This window comes from Pseudophryne corroboree, chromosome 7 (genome assembly GCF_028390025.1).
Source record: "Pseudophryne corroboree isolate aPseCor3 chromosome 7, aPseCor3.hap2, whole genome shotgun sequence".
Taxonomy (NCBI): domain Eukaryota; kingdom Metazoa; phylum Chordata; class Amphibia; order Anura; family Myobatrachidae; genus Pseudophryne; species Pseudophryne corroboree.
The window spans coordinates 343,990,289-344,011,755 of NC_086450.1; the positions used below are offsets into that span (position 1 = coordinate 343,990,289).

Sequence of the window (21,467 nt, forward strand, 5' to 3'; positions counted from 1 at the left end):
CATCTTTGAATAGGGGGGAGAAAGATGTTCAGATTCTTTTAAATTACATATGCTCACTGACCAAGTTGTTTAAGGCTTTTAAGCAGGATTCCATTTGATTTAATGAATGGATCACTATGCAGCACATGTAAAATGTACATAATTGCAGTTCTAAAGGAGTTTTCATGCTTGACGCAGGCAAATTTGATGCACGATTTATGGATTTCTAATCCCCCCCCCACCATTATTTATGAATACTTTAAGCTTTAAAAATAAAATGACTAGGTTGAAATACCCATCTACAAATTGTTTTTCCAGTGAAGGGTTTCCATAAATGAAAATGTATTACATTTCCAAATAGAAACACCATACTAGTATAAATGCAACTGTTAAAGGCTGATGTGAAGTCTGTGTATAAAGCATGCTATAGGGACACACATAAGAGCTACATTTAAAAAGTGAAGATAGAGTGGCTTACCTTTGCCAGTTTTTGGGTCCCGCACTGCCTTTTTAGGACTAGAAACAACACTCCTGCCAAGCCCTGGAACAATGCTGGGTGGCGTATCTGCCGACGGTGCCAACGTTTTCTGAACTGGCTTCTTTGCATTCTGTGACATGCATTCAGGCTGGGTTTTCTGTATAGTGTTGCTACGCACAGCTTTTGTTTGTTTTCAATTTTGCATAAAAGAAACACAATGGGAATTAACGAAGAGAGTTAGAAAAAAAAGATTGAAAAAATAAAACAGGTTGAAACAAAATAGGTATGAAAACAATTGAAAGTATTAGGAAGGAAAACAAGTAAAACCAGTTTAACTGCACTGTACATACACAGAACAATTTTAATTTCATAGCAGAGACAATAGTGTTAGACATTTGTTTGAGATTGAAGCTAGTAGGTGATTTAAAAAATAACAGCGAAGACACAAAGGTGCATCAGCTAATCCAGGGCTCAACAAATTTTTATAAAATCTAGGAGCCAAGACGAAAGTGTAGGATCTAGACTATCACCCCCAAAAAATAAAATAACTGAAACCCTCTCCGCAGCCACATTACTGAGCAGCTTTCCCCCACCCCCTGTGCAAACCAACCCCATACGGCCACATAACTAAGGGACCATGGCAACCAACCAACACCTACCCCGTGACCACTTCACTACCCCCTCCGAAGCCACAATCCCTGGCCACACACAGACCCTCTTACTGGAGAGCTCTATGCAGTCAGAGTTTGGAACAGCAGACAGGCACAACAGCCAGGGCAGACAGAGCCAGACACAGCATTCAGCGTGGGCCGGGACGGAAACTGAGCACATGCATGAAATAGCTGCTGCAATACAGGCACGCCCACGAATCTCCGCTGGGGCCGCTTACTCCCTTCCCTGCATAATCTGGTAGACAGGCAGTAAAATCTAGGGGCCATGGCGACCTGGCCCCCGGGATTTAAGACCTGGGCTAATCTGACATACAGTAAAAGCAATACTTTTAGCATACACCATTTTCAGAACAAATGGGCCTTAGGAATGTACTTTAATTCAAATGTTGATTAGCTAAAAGCGGAAAACTCATTTTTCAGATTATAACTATACATACTCACAATTACACCCTTATATACAGATATTGTAATAAGGAGTAAAGCATACAATATTAAATTTATGCATAATAAATATATGTATTTACATATCTATCTCAATATATCCATCTATACATGCTCTTGGCTTTTTTTTATATATTTTATGTGAATTAAAGTTTAACTAAACTGTAAGAGACCAGTTTAAAAGGTATGGCATCATTTTTATTTCTTACACTTATAATTAGTGAAATTTAATAGTAAAGAGAAAGCCAACATGTTAAAAAAAAAATGCTGTCTATGATAAAGCCTTTCTGCATAACTTAATTTTTTAACTCACTGCTACTCTACCCCCCTCCCCCAATAAAGATCATTGCCCTTTTATATTCTGGGTATAAACCTAATCAGAAAGTCCAGGTTGTACAACCAAACACTACATAAATAAACCCCTAAGACAGGCATGTCCAAACTGCGGCCCTCCAGCTGTTGTGAAACTACATATCCCAGCATGCCCTGACACAGTTTTGCTGTCAGAGAATGCTTAAGCTGTGTCAGGGCATGCTGGGATGTGTAGTTTCTCAACAGCTGGAGGGCCGCAGTTTGGACATGCCTGCCCTAAGACTTCTGTTCACAAGCAGCAAACACTTCCAAACATGAGGGAGAACACGAAAATGGCCTACAAACAAGAGACAGAACTACACGCACAACAAGAATAAAAATTAGCCAACACACCAGGCAACATTAAACAAAATGGACACAAAATACGGCAAAGGGATGTCATTTACACGTTGCATTTATGAAATATAGCTATCGGTGTCATAAAAAATGCCACTGTGTTAGTACTTCCTGCCCAAAAGTTATCAGCGTTTTGCACTGTGGTGTACATTATAGCAATCATTTCTAGAGCACATTAGGCTAGCTAGAATCTGAATGGTTGCTATGGACTACACCCTTCACTTTAATTTTTAGAAATCTTAGTAAATCTACAGTAGGTAATGGAGTCCAAACAAAACTCAGAAGGGGGCGTGAGGTTTAATATGAAGCCAACCAGAACAGGTTACTAGGCTGGCTTTCACACTGCAACCACAGGACTGCACCATACTTGCCTAATCTTCTGGAATGTCAACTCAATCTCACCAGCAATCCTGAGAGAGGGTAGATCAGAGTCATAGAGACAACCACTTTCCAAGAGAAGTAGGTGGTCCAGGGTCTCAATGACATGATTTGTAGTGAATTGCAACTGCACCACGCTCTCTGCCCTCCTATCTGGGTCTCAGAAGGAATATACTGCAGTGTGTGGAATCGGCTGAAGTATGAAGAGTCACTGCCTTTACACTGGACCCTGAAGTGGCAGGCAGGCTCCACATTACCCAAAGCAGATTAGTTTTCCATCTTACATTACAGAACCACTTTAGGGCTTTGATGGTTCCCAAACCAAAGATGAGAAAAGATCAGAGAAACAGAGCAGCATATATACCTTCTGCACTCTATGCTTGGACGTGTACGCTAACTGCATGGAAAGCAATGAAACCCCATTTACAGAAGGCCACCACAAACAGTTAAACATTTTCTCTTGTAATCTCCAATATGCAGATGCCACCACTGCCAATGTGGCACCACACAACGCACAGCATAAAGGCTCTCTAGGTTCAGGCTTTTTCCCTGATTCCTTACGTATTGAAACACAAAAACAGGAGAGTTTTGTGGAGAAGCCCTTAGATAACGATGACTATTTGTGTTTCCCTATCGAAGCAAACATATGAAACCAAAGTAAAGATGAATAATTGTGTGTTAATATACACTGCTCAAAAAAATAAAGGGAACACTAAAATAACACATCCTAGATCTGAATGAATGAAATATTCTTATTAAATACTTTGTTCTTTACATAGTTGAATGTGCTGACAACAAAATCACACAAAAATTATCAATGGAAATCAAATTTATTAACCCATGGAGGTCTGGATTTGGAGTCAATTAAAATGGAAAAAATAAGAATTTACTTACCGATAATTCTATTTCTCGGAGTCCGTAGTGGATGCTGGGGTTCCTGAAAGGACCATGGGGAATAGCGGCTCCGCAGGAGACAGGGCACAAAAAGTAAAGCTTTTCCGATCAGGTGGTGTGCACTGGCTCCTCCCCCTATGACCCTCCTCCAAGCCTCAGTTAGGTACTGTGCCCGGACGAGCGTACACAATAAGGGAGGAATTTTGAATCCCGGGTAAGACTCATACCAGCCACACCAATCACACCGTACAACTTGTGATCTAAACCCAGTTAACAGTATGATAACAGAGGAGCCTCTGAAAGATGGCTCCCTACAACAATAACCCGAATTAGTTAACAATAACTATGTACAATTATTGCAGATAATCCGCACTTGGGATGGGCGCCCAGCATCCACTACGGACTCCGAGAAATAGAATTATCGGTAAGTAAATTCTTATTTTCTCTATCGTCCTAGTGGATGCTGGGGTTCCTGAAAGGACCATGGGGATTATACCAAAGCTCCCAAACGGGCGGGAGAGTGCGGATGACTCTGCAGCACCGAATGAGAGAACTCCAGGTCCTCCTTAGCCAGAGTATCAAATTTGTAAAATTTTACAAACGTGTTCTCCCCTGACCACGTAGCTGCTCGGCAAAGTTGTAATGCCGAGACCCCTCGGGCAGCCGCCCAAGATGAGCCCACCTTCCTTGTGGAGTGGGCCCTTACAGATTTAGGCTGTGGCAGGCCTGCCACAGAATGTGCAAGTTGGATTGTGCTACAGATCCAACGAGCAATCGTCTGCTTAGACGCAGGAGCACCCATCTTGTTGGGTGCATACAATATAAACAACGAGTCAGATTTTCTGACTCCAGCTGTCCTTGCAATATATATTTTCAATGCTCTGACAACGTCCAGTAACTTGGAGTCCTCCAAGTCACTTGTAGCCGCAGGCACTACAATAGGCTGGTTCAGATGAAATGCTGACACCACCTTAGGGAGAAAATGCGGACGAGTCCGCAGTTCCGCCCTGTCCGAATGGAAAATCAGATATGGGCTTTTGTAAGATAAAGCTGCCAGTTCTGACACTCTCCTGGCCGAAGCCAGGGCTAGTAGCATGGTCACTTTCCATGTGAGATATTTCAAATCCACATTTTTTAGTGGTTCAAACCAATGAGATTTTAGAAAGTCCAAAACCACATTGAGATCCCACGATGCCACTGGAGGCACCACAGGAGGCTGTATATGCAGCACTCCCTTAACAAAAGTCTGGACTTCAGGGACTGAAGCCAATTCTTTCTGGAAGAAAATCGACAGGGCCGAAATTTGAACCTTAATAGATCCCAATTTGAGACCCATAGACAATCCTGATTGCAGGAAATGTAGGAATCGACCCAGTTGAAATTCCTCCGTCGGAGCACTCCGATCCTCTCACCACGCAACATATTTTCGCCAAATGCGGTGATAATGTTGCACGGTTACTTCCTTCCTTGCTTTAATCAAAGTAGGAATGACTTCTTCCGGCATGCCTTTTTCCTTTAGGATCCGGCGTTCAACCGCCATGCCGTCAAACGCAGCCGCGGTAAGTCTTGAAACAGACAGGGACCCTGCTGAAGCAAGTCCCTCCTTAGAGGTAGAGGCCACGGATCTTCCGTGATCATCTCTTGAAGTTCCGGGTACCAAGTCCTTCTTGGCCAATCCGGAACCACTAGTATCGTTCTTATGCCTCTTTGCCGTATAATTCTCAATACTTTTGGTATGAGAGGCAGAGGAGGAAACACATACACCGACTGGTACACCCAAGGCGTTACCAGCGCGTCCACAGCTATTGCCTGCGGATCTCTTGACCTGGCGCAATACCTGTCCAGTTTTTTGTTGAGGCGAGACGCCATCATGTCCACCATTGGTCTTTCCCAACGGGTTACCAGCATGTGGAAGACTTCTGGATGAAGTCCCCACTCTCCCGGGTGAAGGTCGTGTCTGCTGAGGAAGTCTGCTTCCCAGTTGTCCACTCCCGGGATGAACACTGCTGACAGTGCTATTACATGATTCTCTGCCCAGCGAAGAATCCTTGCAGCTTCTGCCATTGCACTCCTGCTTCTTGTGCCGCCCTGTCTGTTCACATGGGCGACTGCCGTGATGTTGTCCGACTGGATCAACACCGGTTTTCCCTGAAGCAGAGGTTCTGCCTGGCTTAGAGCATTGTAGATTGCTCTTAGTTCCAGAATGTTTATGTGAAGAGACGTTTCCAGGCTCGTCCACACTCCCTGGAAGTTTCTTCCTTGTGTGACTGCTCCCCAGCCTCTCAGGCTGGCGTCCGTGGTCACCAGGATCCAATCCTGTATGCCGAATCTGCGGCCCTCCAATAGATGAGCACTCTGCAACCACCACAGAAGAGATACCCTTGTCCTTGGAGACAGGGTTATCCGCTGGTGCATCTGAAGATGCGACCCTGACCATTTGTCCAACAGATCCCTCTGGAAAATTCTTGCGTGGAATCTGCCGAATGGAATTGCTTCGTAAGAAGCCACCATTTTTCCCAGGACTCTTGTGCATTGATGTACAGACACCTTTCCTGGTTTTAGGAGGTTCCTGACAAGCTCGGATAACTCCTTGGCTTTTTCCTCCGGGAGAAAAACCTTTTTCTGAACCGTGTCCAGAATCATCCCTAGGAACAGCAGACGAGTTGTCGGCATTAACTGGGATTTTGGAATATTCAGAATCCACCCGTGCTGTTTTAGCACTTCTTGAGACAGTGCTAATCCCATCTCTAGCTGTTCTCTGGACCTTGCCCTTATCAGGAGATCGTCCAAGTATGGGATAATTAATACGCCTTTTCTTCGAAGAAGAATCATCATCTCGGCCATTACTTTTGTAAAGACCCGAGGTGCCGTGGACAATCCGAACGGCAGCGTCTGAAACTGATAGTGACAGTTTTGTACGACGAACCTGAGGTACCCCTGGTGTGAGGGGTAAATTGGAACGTGGAGGTACGCATCCTTGATGTCCAAGGATACCATAAAGTCCCCTTCTTCCAGGTTCGCTATCACTGCTCTGAGTGACTCCATCTTGAACTTGAACTTCTTTATGTACAGGTTCAAGGACTTCAGATTTAGAATAGGTCTTACCGAGCCATCCGGCTTCGGTACCACAAATAGAGTGGAATAATACCCCTTTCCTTGTTGTAGAAGAGGTACCTTGACTATCACCTGCTGAGAGTACAGCTTGTGAATGGCTTCCAAGACCGTCTCCCTTTCGGAGGGGGACGTTGGTAAAGCAGACTTCAGGAAACGGCGAGGTGGATCTGTCTCTAGTTCCAACCTGTATCCCTGAGATATTATCTGCAGGATCCAGGGATCTACCTGCGAGTGAGCCCACTGCGCGCTGAAATTCTTGAGACGACCGCCCACCGCCCCCGAGTCCGCTTGAGAAGCCCCAGCGTCATGCTGAGGCTTTTGTAGAAGCGGGGGAGGGCTTCTGTTCCTGGGAAGGAGCTGCCTGTTGCTGTCTCTTCCCCCTTCCTCTGCCTCGTGGCAGATATGAATATCCCTTTGCTCTCTTGTTTTTAAAGGAACGAAAGGGCTGCGGTTGAAAAGTCGGTGTCTTTCTGTTGGGGAGTAACTTGAGGTAAAAAGGTGGATTTCCCGGCTGTAGCCGTGGCCACCAAATCTGATAGACAGACTCCAAATAACTCCTCCCCTTTATACGGCAAAACTTCCATATGCCGTTTTGAGTCCGCATCGCCTGACCACTGTCGCGTCCATAAACTTCTTCTGGCCGAAATGGACATAGCACTTACCCGTGATGCCAGTGTGCAGATATCCCTCTGTGCATCACGCATATAAAGAAATGCATCCTTTATTTGCTCTAAAGACAGTAAAACATTGTCCCTATCCAGGGTATCAATATTTTCAATCAGGGACTCTGACCAAGCTACTCCAGCACTGCACATCCAGGCTGTCGCTATAGCTGGTCGTAGTATAACACCTGTATGTGTGTATATACTTTTTTGGATATTTTCCATCCTCCTATCTGCTGGATCTTTAAGTGCGGCCGTCTCAGGAGAGGGTCCACTTGTTTAGATAAGCGTGTGAGCGCCTTGTCCACCCTAGGAGGTGTTTCCCAGCGCGCCCTAACCTCTGGCGGGAAAGGGTATAAAGCCAATAACTTCTTTGAAATTAGCATCTTTTTATCGGGGGCAACCCACGCTTCATCACACACCTCATTTAGTTCTTCTGACTCAGGAAAAACTATAGGTAGTTTTTTCACACCCCACATAATACCCTGTTTAGTGGTACCTGTAGTATCAGCTAAATGTAACGCCTCCTTCATTGCCAAAATCATATAACGTGTGGCCCTACTGGAAAATACGGTTGATTCGTCACCGTCGCCACTGGAATCAGTGCCTGTGTCTGGGTCTGTGTCGACCGACTGAGGCAAAGGGCGTTTTACAGCCCCTGACGGTGTTTGAGGCGCCTGGACAGGCACTAATTGATTGTCCGGCCGTCTCATGTCGTCAAACGACTGCTTTAGCGTGTTGACACTATCCCGTAATTCCATAAATAAAGGCATCCATTCTGGTGTCGACCCCCTAGGAGGTGACATCCCCATATTTGGCAATTGCTCCGCCTCCACACCAATATCGTCCTCATACATGTCGACACACACGTACCGACACACAGCAGACACACAGGGAATGCTCTTAACGAAGACAGGACCCCACTAGCCCTTTGGGGAGACAGAGGGAGAGTTTGCCAGCACACACCAAAGCGCTATATATGACAGGGATAGCCTTATAATAAGTGCTCCCTGTATAGCTGCTTTTATAATATAATTTTTGCCACTATTTTGCCCCCCCTCTCTTGTTTTACCCTGTTTCTGTAGTGCAGTGCAGGGGAGAGACCTGGGAGCCGTCCTGACCAGCGGAGCTGTGTAAGGAAAATGGCGCTGTGTGCTGAGGAGATAGGCCCCGCCCCTTTTTCGGCGGGCTCGTCTCCCGCTCTTTAGTGGATTCTGGCAGGGGTTAAATATCTCCATATAGCCCCCGGAGGCTATATGTGAGGTATTTTTTAGCCAAATAGGTTTTCATTTGCCTCCCAGGGCGCTCCCCTCCCAGCGCCCTGCACCCTCAGTGACTGCCGTGTGAAGTGTGCTGAGAGGAAAATGGCGCACAGCTGCAGTGCTGTGCGCTACCTTTAGAAGACTGAGGAGTCTTCTGCCGCCGATTCTGGACCTCTTCTTGTTTCAGCATCTGCAAGGGGGCCGGCGGCGAGGCTCCGGTGACCATCCAGGCTGTACCTGTGATCGTCCCTCTGGAGCTGATGTCCAGTAGCCAAGAAGCCAATCCATCCTGCACGCAGGTGAGTTCACTTCTTCTCCCCTAAGTCCCTCGTTGCAGTGATCCTGTTGCCAGCAGGACTCACTGTAAAATAAAAAACCTAAGCTAAACTTTTCTAAGCAGCTCTTTAGGAGAGCCACCTAGATTGCACCCTTCTCGGCCGGGCACAAAAATCTAACTGAGGCTTGGAGGAGGGTCATAGGGGGAGGAGCCAGTGCACACCACCTGATCGGAAAAGCTTTACTTTTTGTGCCCTGTCTCCTGCGGAGCCGCTATTCCCCATGGTCCTTTCAGGAACCCCAGCATCCACTAGGACGATAGAGAAACACACTACAGGCTGATCCAACTTTGATGTAATGTCCTTAAAACTAGTCAAAATGAGGCTCAGTAGTGTGTGTGGCCTCCACGTGCCTGTATGACCTCCCTACAACGCCTGGGCATGCTCCTGATGAGGTGGCGGATGGTCTCCTGAGGGATCTCCTCCCAGACATGGACTAAAGCATCCGCCAACTCCTGGACAGTCTGTGGTGCAACGTGGCGTTGGTGGATGGAGTGAGACATGATGTCCCAGATGTGCTCAATTGGATTCAGGTCTGGGGAACAGGCGGGCCAGTCCATAGCATCAATGCCTTAGTCTTGCAGGAACTGCTGACACACTCCAGCCACAAGAGGTCTAGCATTGTCTTGTATTAGGAGGAACTCAGCGCCAACCGCACCAGCATATGGTCTCACAAGGGGTCGGAGGATCTCATCTCGGTACCTAATGGCAGTCAGGCTACCTCTGGCGAGCACATGGAGGGCTGTGCAGCCCCCCAAAGAAATGCCACCCCACACCATTACTGACCCACTGCCAAACCGGTCATGCTGGAGGATGTTGCAGGCAGCAGAACGTTCTCCTTGGCGTCTCCAGACTCTGTCACGTCTGTCACATGTGCTCAGTGAGAACCTGCTTTCATCTGTGAAGAGCACAGGGCGCCAGTGGCGAATTTGCCAATCTTGGTGTTCTCTGGCAAATGCCAAACGTCCTGCATGGTGTTGGGCTGTAAGCACAACCCCCACCTGTGGACGTCGGGCCCTCATACCACCCTCATGGAGTCTGTTTCTGATCGTTTGAGTAGACACATGCACATTTGTGGCTTGCTGGAGGTCATTTTGCAGGGCTCTGACAGTGCTCCTCCTGTTCCTCCTCGCACAAAGGCGGAGGTAGCAGTCCTGCTGCTGGGTTGTTGCCCTCCTACGGCCTCCTCCACGTCTCCTGATGTACTGGCCTGTCTCCTGGTAGCGCCTCCATGCTCTGGACACTACGCTGACAGACACAACAAACCTTCTTGCCACAGCTCGCATTGATGTGCCATCCTGGATGAGCTGCACTACCTGAGCCACTTGTGTGGGTTGTAGACTCTGTCTCATGCTAAGACTAGAGTGAAAGCACTGCCAGCTTTCAAAAGGTGACCAAAACATCAGCCAGAAAGCATAGGAGCTGAGAAGTGGTCTGTGGTCACCACCTGCAGAACAACTCCTTTATTGGGGGTGTCTTGCTAATTGCCTATAATTTCCACCTGTTGTCTATTCCATTTGCACAACAGCATGTGAAATTGATTGTCAATCAGTGTTGCTTCCTAAGTGGACAGTTTGATTTCACAGAAGTGTGATTGACTTGGAGTTACATTGTGTTGTTTAAGTGTTACCTTTATTTTTTTGAGCAGTGTATATTATGAATGGTTAATCAAGGTCATTGTGATAAGGCACCTGTGTGAAGCACTCTCCTATCCCTTACTTTCGAAATTGCAATTATTATGGTTATTAATTACATAGAGATACAGTAGACAAAAAGTTTTTCCCAAACACACAGAACAATCATGCAGCACATGTATTATTTGCAAATCAAATGATGGGTTGCCACGAAATGACACCTAAATAAGGAAAGACAACTAAGGCTCAAACAGTGAACAAGATCAAGATGGCAACAAGTATAAGGGGTTCTTGGTCAAAGGAAAACAAAAAAACAACTTAAATCTTTATCTGGCGTGGAGGAAATTACCTGCAGCAAAACTGGGAAGATACGTTGACGATGTAGTTGGGCTAGCACATTCATTTGTAGCATCTGTTACCAAAGGTGATGCAAAACCCACCAGGTTGTTATAAATACTGAGGAGAGAGACAGAGAGATAAGGAATGAAGGACAAAGTATCAGATTTGGACTTTAATGACATTGTTAGGACTAGTTCTTACCTCTTCACCGAGCAGCTACCACTTTGCGCACTAAGATATTTCCTTAAACTTGTGTTTTTGTATTGTAGTTCTTACCTCTGGCTTTGCTTCTTTAGCTCCTTTAATGTTGGAGTGATCTCTTGCAGCATTTCTATATGTTCCTGGCTGCGCACCTGGCCCAATGCCTGAACCAGTGTGAACAGAACAGTCTGGATGTTATCCTGCCAGTACTTGTACTCGCACAAAAACTGCCTAACACTGTTTTCATATGGCACATCTTCACCATCTGCTAAGGCTGCTTCTTCATCCTTGAAGTAAAAATATGTTTAAAATTTAAAAGCAATAAAAATAAGCTGCTTAAGGATGGCAAAATAAACAAAATCTTTGTATTAGCAAGATGATATATACACACACCATGTAAATGCACACACTAATGCTTGTCTTTAGGTTCACAGACCAGCAAGTGACCACTATATTCATATTTGCTCACAAGACATTTGTTAACAGTATTATGAATTATGATGTTAAAGGGTAGCTCCATCCAACATGTTCTCACCTACCAGCATGACCAGGCACATAGGCTGCAGGAGGGATTGGTCAGGAGTAGGACAGAGATACTTACTGGGGAGTGTCAGGATTCTGGTTGTCGGGATCCCAACTGCCTGTATTTCATATGCAACCTATCTATGCAACTATTGTTCTTAACTTTAATCATTTATAGATTTTGAATGGTACAATTAATCTGATTAGAAATTACGCAAAAGCTTACCTTTGCCATGGCTTTCAGTAGGTGTTTGACATCTCCCAGCTGCCTGTTGTGGCCAGTGAGCACAGTCTTGATGCAGTCTACCAGGTTCTGTATCGTTTCACACACAGCTTCAATCTGCTGCTCTTCCTCACTCTGCAGATTTCTCTGGTTTGCCATATCATGGCACAGCTGCTTGTGGGCAGAAACCAACCACTCAGGACTTCCTATAGAATGCTCACTGGTTGGGCCCTGCAAGAAAGTGCTTGTTTAAGTAGCTCAAAACATCCATAGACTTGATCTGTATAATAAAGGCATATCTGCTTACATAGAAAAATCTGTTTTAAATAAGCAGCAAAGAACACTTAAGAAATATAAAATGTTTGAGTGAAAAGCTGTTGAAACAATGGAAAAACAAAAATCTAACACAGAGGTTCTCAAACTCGGTCCTCGGGAGCCCACACAGTGCATGTTTTGCAGGTAACCCAGCAGGTGCACAGGTGTATTAATTACTCACTGACACATTTTAAAAGGTCCACAGGTGGAGCTAATTATTTCACTTGCGATTCTGTGAGGAGACCTGCAAAACATGCACTGTGTGGGCCCCCGAGGACAGAGTTTGAGAACCTCTGATCTAACCCTTCAGCTAGCACATTTATATTGTAAAATTCAGTAACTGTGAAACATAAAACTCAGCTATAATACTGACCACGCGTTTCAGAAGCTGAAGCTCAAGATCAGACACGGTACTGTTGAACTGGGAAGCAAATGAGCACATCTGCTGACAACGTTTAATGAGCTCAAATAAGCTGCTGTCCAGGCTTAGTGTCTCTGCTGTCCGTGTACGTAAGCTTTCAAAGTGTATGATAGTGCTGCACAGGAAAGTGACCTGAAAATTCCCAAAGGAGGAACAAGATTATATTTCATATAGGTGAGCTGGCGTCGTTAACAGTGTTAATCAGGACTGCACCGTATACAGTACCTGGCTCGTTCTTTGGTTTTCTTTTAGCACAAAATTTCTTCTCTCTGTAATAGTTGCCTCAAAATCTTGAAGGACAGGTGCTAATGCTGGATTTGCCCCTCCTGCCCACTTTAAGCGCTGCTCAATGCTAGCTTCTAAAGTGGCAAGTTTTTCCTATATGGGAAAATTGAACACAGAAGATAAAACTAAGAGAAAGACTTGATAAAATGTTATGCTCTAATTATAGGGGGCAATTTAATTTAAAGCAAAGAATGAGCTGCTAGCATTCAGACCATCTCACTGTTGAACCGCACCCATAACCTCTACTGATCTTTTACCGCCCATTGAGGCGTGTAGGAAAACATTGGTATGCGATATAGCTTTACTGTAAATATTCCCTGAACAGTATAGCTGTATAAAGGCTGCTCTTACGACAGGAAAGTAGCCAGCTGATCTCTGGCACCAAAAGAGTTGCGTGAGGTAGCACTGAACATACACACTTAAACAGCAGCACAAATCAGCGTAAAGTTCCAGCAATACAATTTCTTGCTGTGGGGCTAATTGAGAGATGTACGTAAACCTGATGTTTTTGGTTCTGCACATACACAGAAGACGCACTACTGGGAGATATGAGGCTGCAATGTGGCTTGCAGTGCCCCAAACCCTGCAGGGGATACGGTCAGTAGGTCGACAGTCATTTGGTCGACCACTATTCGACATGGCCACTAGGTCGACATGCGTTTTTCACTTTCATTTTTTGAACTTTTTCATACTTTACGTTCCACGTGGACTACGATTGGGAATAGTAACCTTGCTCGAAGCATGGCGAGCGAACACTGTGCACTGATTGGGGTTCCCTATCACTTTACGAATAAAACGACACCAAAAAAAAAATAAAAAATAGGATTTTAATTACCAACCAGTAAATCCTTTTATCGTAGTCCATAAGGGATATTGGGGAGGCTTAGTACGATGGGTACAGACGAGGTTCAAAGGAGCCGGTGCATTTTAAATTTCTTCACTGGGAGTGCTGCCAAATCCCCTCTATGCCCCCTCCAACAGGCAGTTATAGGTAAAACAGTGCCCGAAGGAGAAAGGACATTTGAGAGAAGGAACATAAGAACAAAGAGTGGTGAAAAAAGGGCACGTCAGCTCAGTTTTCTGGGTGTGCTGAAATCAGTGGCTGTGTATTCGGATGTAGCTTCACTGGCTGCAGCAACATGATACAAAGGACATCATTAGTAGCCTGAGGGTTAATCTGATGTCCAATGTTCATGCAGATGACCAGATACTGTATCCTAGGACACAGCAGCAGATCATAGAAGCCTGCAGTTTAAACACCTCCTGTAGCTTTTGCATATTTTCACAAAGACGCAGCAATTAGCATCCACCTATGAATTAGCCCCCATATTTGTAAATCCTCATTTCTCCAAGTTTATATTTTTAATAGAGCTGGGACAATGATTTTCAAACAATTCTGCTCTGTGGTTTTTATTTGGGATAGAAAATGCGGAATAGAAATGATAGGCGGAATTATTCACTGGTCAAATTCTGCTGCAAAAAGTTCATGAAATCCCTGCAGCAAATTGCGGGATGGAACAAATATTCACAGGAAGGTCTGAAAAATGTGCTCATCTCTACTAATATCACTGGCAGGAGAAAGAACATATATGAGAGAAGGAACATGACAACAAAACGTGGCGAGATTAAATACCAGCACACCACGAACATATAACAACCAGCAACAGCTGGTAACAACAACAGCAACAGCTGAACAGGTAACCACATAACAGAGAACCTGAAGAAAAGTCAACGCACTGAGGCGAGCGAGCGCCCAATATCCCTTATGGACTACAAGAAAAGGATTTACCGGTAGGTAATTAAAATCATATTTTCTCTAGCATTTATAAGGGATATTCGGGAGACTTCGTACGATGGGGACATCCCAAAGCTTCCAGAACGTGCGGAGACTGCTGCAGGACCACCTGCCCAAACTGGGTATCCTCTTTGGCCAGGGTATCAAACTTGTAGAACTTCACAAAGGTGTTCTTCCCTGACCAGGTAGCAGCTCGGTATAGTTGCAAGGCCGAGACTCCTTGCGCAGCTGCCCAGGAAGAGCCCACAGATCTTGTAGAGTGGGCTTTCAGAAACTTAAAAACAGGAAAGGCTGCCGACACATGTTGAATAGTAAGCCTAAGCCAACTAGCAATGGACTGCTTTGAAGCAGGACAACCCTTTTTCTGCACATCATAGAGCACGAACAAGGAATCAGTCTTTCTGATCCGAGCAGTTCGCTTGACATAGATCTTTAAGGCTCGCACAGCATCCAATGCCTCCGGAGGAGCAGAAGTGTCAGAACTGGACGGAACCACAATAGGTTGATTCAGGTGAAAGGCAGAGACAACCTTCGGCAGGAACTTCTGAGCTCCGCTCTGTCCTCGTAAAAGACCAAGTACGGGCTCTTAAACGATAAGGCCCCCAATTCTGAGACAGGACCAGTAATACCACTATCTTCCACGTGAGGTACTTGTCTTCTACAGTCATCAGAGGACTGTAGAAATTCCAACACCACATTCAAATCCCAGGGTGCTGTAGGCAGCACAAAAGGAGGTTGTATGTGGAGTACACTTGCAAGAAGGTCTGAACTTCTGGCAATAGTGCCAATTTTCTCTGGAAGAAAACGGAGAGAGCTGAAATCTGGACCGTAATGGAAACCAGACGCAAGCCCATATCCACACCAGCCTACAGGAAACGCAAGAAGCGCCCGATATCTTCGCAAGACATATCTTCTCCAGATACGATTATAGTGTTTTGACGTCACAGGTGTCTTGGCCTGAACCATGGTAGCAATAACCTTTTTGGAAAGGCTTTTATGAGCTAGGATGTTCCGCTCAACCTCCATGCCGTCAAACGAAGTCGCCGTAAGTCCGGGTAGACGAATGGTCCTTGTTGAAGAAGATCGCTTGTTAGTGGTAGAGGCCAAGAGTCTTCAACAGACATGTACAGAAGATCCGTGTACCACGCCCTCCGAGGCCAATCCGGGGCAATCAGAATTGTCTGGACTCCCTAATTTCTGATTCGCTTGAGCACCCTTGGGAGCAATAGCATCGGAGGAAACAGGTAGACCAGCTGGTAAGGCCAAGGCGACGTTAGTGCATCCACTGCCCATGCCCGAGGGTGCCTGGTTCGTGAGAAATACTCGTGACGCTTCTTGTTGAGACGAGAAGCCATCATGTCTATCTGCGGGCAGCCCCACTGGTGGATGATCTGTTCGAACACCTGATGGTGGAGACCCCACTCCCCGGGTGGAGATCGTGATGACTCAGGAAGTCCGCTTCCCAGTTGTCCACACCCGGAATGAAGATTGCAGATAGTGCTCTGGGATTTCTTTCCACCCAGGAGTATTTTTGACACCTCTCGCATGCAGGCTCTGCTTTTTGTTCCTCCTTGTCGATTGATGTACGCCACTGCTGTGGTGCTGTCCGACTGAACTTGAATCACGTGAGCAGAGGAGAGGCCTGAAGCAGAGTATTGTAGATTGCCCGAAGTTCCAGAATGTTGATCGGAAGGAGGGCTTCGTGGGTTGATCACCTGCCCTGGAACTGTGTACACTGGGTGACAGCACCCCATCCTCGCAGACTCGCATCCATCGTGAGGATGGTCCCAATCCTGTATCCCGAAACTCCGGCCTTCCAGTAGGTTGGAGGACTGCAGCCACCAGAGGAGGGAAATCCTGGCCCGAGGTGACAGCCGAATCAGCAGATGTGATCCGGACCACTTGCTCAGAAGATCCAATTGAAATGTTCTGGCATGGAACCTCCCATATTAGACCGCCTCGTATGAGGCGACCATCTTCTCCAACAATCGTATGTAAAGATGGATGGATACTCAAGCAGGCCGTAGCACCATGCGGACCATCTCCTGAAGTTGTCTTGCTTTGTCCTCCGGGACGAACACTCTCTTGGCCACTGTATCCAGCAACATCCCCAGGAGCAGGAGCCGTTGGGTAGGCTCCAGATGGGACTTCTGTAGATTGAGAATCCACCCATGGTGTGACAGAAGTTGGATAGTGTGGTCGATATGGAGCAATAAAAGCTCCCTGGATCTTGCTTTTATCAGAAGATCGTCCAGGTAAGGGACAACATTGACCCCCTGGACCCGGAGTTGGAGCATCATCTCCATCATCACCTTCGTGAATACCCTCGGAGCTGTGGACAGGCCAAAGGGTAGTGCCTGGAACTGGTAGTGATAGTCCAGTAGGGCAAACCTCAGATAAGCCTGATGAGGTGGCTAAATTGGGATATGAAGGTAGCCATCCTTGATATCCAAGGAAACCAGGAATTCCTGTTCTTCCAGGCCCGCAATCACTGCCCTCAGAGATTACATTTTGAACTTGAAAACCTTCAGGTAAGGATTCAAGGACTTTAGATTCAAAATGGAGTGTATCGAGCTGTCCGGCTTTGGTACCACAAACAGGTTGGAGTACTAACCCCTGCATCGTTGTGGTATCTGTACTGGAACAATGACGTGGGACTGGACCAACTTCCGGATGGCCTCTTGCAGCGTAGCCTGTGTATCCTCCAAAACTGGTAAGCTTGATTTGAAAAATCGTTGGGGAAAAGCACTGTCGAACTCCCAACTTGTAGCCCCTGCATTAGAGGCACCTCTGGCCCTAGAACGAAATCGGTTAGATCGAAATGACTGAACAGACGGCCCTGGGTAGGAACGCCTAGCCGGCGGGGCCCCAGAGGGGAGAAACGTGGATTTCCCAGCAGTGACTTTGGAAATCCACGTATACAGCCCCAAAGAGCCATTCCCCTAAAAAAGGGAGGGATTCCACACTGGACTTTGATTCTGCGTCCGCTATCCACGGAAGCAACCACAAAGCACTGCGAGCCGACACAGCCATGGCAGAAGTCTTAGCATTAATATTCCCCATCTCCTTGAGGGAATCACACAGGACACGTGTAGTATCCTGAATGTGCCTTAGGAGGGTCACCGCAGTGACCAGAGGCATAGCTCCGGAGAGGTCCTCCTGAATTTGAGTGGCCCATGATTAAATAGCATGGGTCATCCAGCAATCCGCTATGACCGGCCTTTGCGATACACCTGCTGCCATGTAAATAGATTTGAGAGTAGCCTCTATTTTTCTGTCCCCAGGATCTTTTATAGTAAAGGAGGCCGAGGCAGGCAGCACCGCCTTTTTGGACAGTCGAGAGACTGATAATCAACCCCCGGGGGTTCTTCTCAAAATTTCCTACCTTCAGGAGTAAATGGGAAAGTGAGCAAAAACTTTGACACTAGGAATTTTCTGTTTGTATTTTTCCAGGCCAATTTGAATAAGTCATCTAACTCTGCAGAATCAGTGAAAGTGACATTAAGCATGTTTTGTGTAAAGAAAAACGACTGCTGTGACGCAGCGTCCTCCAGAGGGAGCTTTAAATAGGGGTTCAATACCCTGAGCAGAATTGGAATCCCCACTAACGGGATCCAAGTCCTCCCCATCCTCCTGTATTTCTTCATCTGAATCAGAGTGTAGAGCAGGCAAACCACGTTTCTGTGGTGCTGCATGGGAGGGGGGCGGGCTTTGCTGAGTAACATCTGCCATAGCAGCTAAATCTGTAACAGCTTGTTGTAGTAGCGGAGTTTTCTGTACTTTTGCAGTGAGCTGGGATGACATATCAGACATCATAGTGTTTAGAGACCCTAGCCAGGAGGGCTCTGTATCCTCTCCCCCAGCCCCTTCTCTGATTTGTGAAGATTGGCTGCATTGTTCACAAGGAACAGAATCAGAAGATATTGGAGAGAAACTAGTGTGACAAACACTGCACAGCTTGTGTTTACCCATGTTTCACAGTAAGCACAATAACATACACACAGACAGTAATACCTTTCAAGCCTGCCTTTACTGTGAGAGAGAGAGAGAGAGAGAGAGAGTCACCAGCTACACCCCTAGCTGCTCAGTCCCAGTGAGGCTGACAGCTAATTATATCACAGTAACACTAATAGTTTCTGTCATGTAGAGGGCTCAGTGTACAATAGCGTCTCTCCCCCTTAGCTGCACCCTGTACCAGTTTTCCAGCGTGTCTTGTGAGGAAGGAAGCGCTGTCTGTGGCTGCATTAAGCAGAGGAAGGCGCCAAAATGCCTCTTGTCCCGCTCTGAGGTAGCTCCGCCCCCTAAAATGGCGCTGTAGCTACAGTGATTATTTATACTGGCAATGTCTCCTGTTTGCTGAAAAACATCACACAAGTGCTAGTTCAAGCTGTTTTTAGCCAGTCTATACAGGGGGCTCCAGTGGGTCCTCCCCAGGAGGGTCCCGTATGCCGCACCCGCGTTCAGCCGCAACGTGAACCGAGGGGCCCCCGGTTTGTACTCACCAGAGTCATCACCTTCAGTCATATGTTAGGGGTGTGCGGCGTGCCGCGATTGTTACAGCCAAAGCGCAGTGCCCCGCTGAACAACCACCCCTCAGGACGGTGGTCCTGCAGCGGAGAAACTGCTCTGCACCTTGCAAGGCCGGTGACCGCGCCCCATCTCAACTCCCACGGTGCAGGTATGCTGTTGCCCAAACAGCATACCGAAAATAAACATTTAAAAGAAATTGAAGAAAACTCTGGAGCTGCAGAGATGTGCATCCTCTCCTGAGGGCACTTTTTTCTAAACTGCCTATGGGAGGGGGCATAGAGGGGAGGAGCCAGCATACCCAGTGAAGAAATTTTAAAGTGCACCGGCTCCTTTGGACCCCGTCTATACCCCATCGTACCAAGTCTCCCCAATATCCCTTATGGATGCTAGAGAAACATTTACTATTACTATGCAAGTGGACGTCGGTGCAACCACAGGACATGAGTATGCCAGGACAAAGCCTGTGAATAAACTGCATGTAGCATTTTCACAACTGAAGTAATCTTGTTTCCAGTGTATGCTAAATGGCACTAAAGAAAGCTGCTTCATGCTATAATTTTCCCATTTTAAAAATACCTGTGAAAATGGGCAATTACAATAAAATACACAATACTTGATAAAGTAACAGCACCTGGACAGCTACAATAGAGGTGTCAATTTGTCCAAGAGTATGAAGTTTCTTCTTCATGTTGGTCAAGATAGCAGAGCGGGGAGGAGATGTAATGGGTGGCGTCTGTGTACGATTAATCAGTAAATCCTCGTTCTGCCACTAGAAACAAACACAAAATAAAAATAGTATATAAAAAGGTACAGGAAAATAAAGCACAATTTTGTTTTTTAAAACAAATATTTATTTACACACTGATGGTTTATTTTTACCTGAAACATTGCTATGTGTAGCTGCACGCGTTGGATGCTGGTTTTGCAAGAAGAAATGTTAGTTTCAAGGCGGCGAACCAAGTCTTGTTTCTTCCAAGCGGTATCATAAGAGCTGGCTAGGACAGTAGCTCTGCTCATCACATGCTGAGAGAACCTGGTGACCTGGATATTGTGCTCCACTGCTTTTTTACAGAGATCATCAACAGACACTTTACTTTCTGCCCCAAAGTCCTTTGCTTCTACTTGGGCAATAACATCCACACCCAGAGCACTGATGTAGCTGCAAAGTGTCAGACCAAGCGCCTGTGTTGGAAGCCCAATTAAGAGCTGTCTCACAAAGTCAGCAGTAAATGACTTGATTGGTTTGGCCATCTGGTCTTCACTCAAAGATGAACCCCTGTACATCGATTTAACATTCACCATTTGCACAGGTCCATTTACAGGAGCTTGATCTTCAATTTGGCTTTTTCCTTTGGAAAAAAAAATAACATTTCAGAAATGTATGTATTTCCAGTAAACAACCTATTTGTAATTCAAGTAGTACAGGGAATGGGTGTACAAATGGTTGGACCACCAGTTAGATTAATAGACAACCTGTAGGCTAAATTCCTAGTGCTAAGAGAGAGAGAGATTGAATCCGCACCAGTAATTAATTATACGTTATCATCATTATATGACCAATATCAAACTGTAGTTTATGGTAATAGCTATACAGTATACAATTGGTGGCGCTGCAAGAAATGTTGTAGATGGATACTACAGAAACAGGTTTGGAGAAACCCAGACAAAACAAGGTCTTCCTGGTGCACTCTTGAATATAAATAAATAAATAAAACATTTTAAAAAATCAGAAAAATTAAATAATGATGACACATTGAAATCTAACTTAATATTTGTCCTTTAAAAATTTATATAAAATCACTTTGATCCCACAGTGTATATTCAAATATATTTGTGATTATGTAAGGGTTTAGGTGCCCAAACTGAGGTGAGGTTATAAAAGTGTTTTCTATAAAGGATATGTAAACCCTTCTATAACCTCACCTCAGTTTGAGTACTTAAACCCTTGCATAATCATGAGTATACTTGAATACACACTTTGGGATCAAAGTGTTTTTATATAAATTTTAAAAGAGAAACAAAAGTTAGATTTTAACGTGTCATTCTTCAATTTTTCTGTTTTTTTCAATTTCTATTAGAGTGCCCCAAGAAGACTTTGTTTTGTCTGAGCTTCTCCAAACCTATTTCTAAGATCATTTTCTCAACATGAGTACATGTATCCCCCCCACCCAAGGTACCTGAGAATGGTATGAAGTCATTATGTCGACAGTCACCATCGTTATTAAAGGTTTAGGGCTACGTGTAAGCGGACATTTTGAATGTCGACATGGCATGCCACAC

At 45.6% G+C, this 21,467-nt stretch overlaps 1 protein-coding gene across 2 annotated transcripts in view; it reads right to left on the reverse strand.

The window, feature by feature from the left end:
• Window positions 1-21,467, reverse strand: part of SMG1 (SMG1 nonsense mediated mRNA decay associated PI3K related kinase) — a 408,649-nt gene that overhangs the window by 15,455 nt on the left and 371,727 nt on the right. For both annotated transcript variants that reach the window (XM_063934392.1, XM_063934391.1), the window contains exons 54-61: window positions 20,067-20,536; window positions 19,819-19,956; window positions 12,803-12,955; window positions 12,530-12,709; window positions 11,845-12,072; window positions 11,172-11,383; window positions 10,906-11,012; window positions 458-637 (exon numbers count right to left, since the gene is read on the reverse strand). In XM_063934392.1, the coding sequence (XP_063790462.1) occupies window positions 458-637; window positions 10,906-11,012; window positions 11,172-11,383; window positions 11,845-12,072; window positions 12,530-12,709; window positions 12,803-12,955; window positions 19,819-19,956; window positions 20,067-20,536 (1,668 nt within the window). The remainder of the gene's footprint in view (window positions 1-457; window positions 638-10,905; window positions 11,013-11,171; window positions 11,384-11,844; window positions 12,073-12,529; window positions 12,710-12,802; window positions 12,956-19,818; window positions 19,957-20,066; window positions 20,537-21,467) is intronic.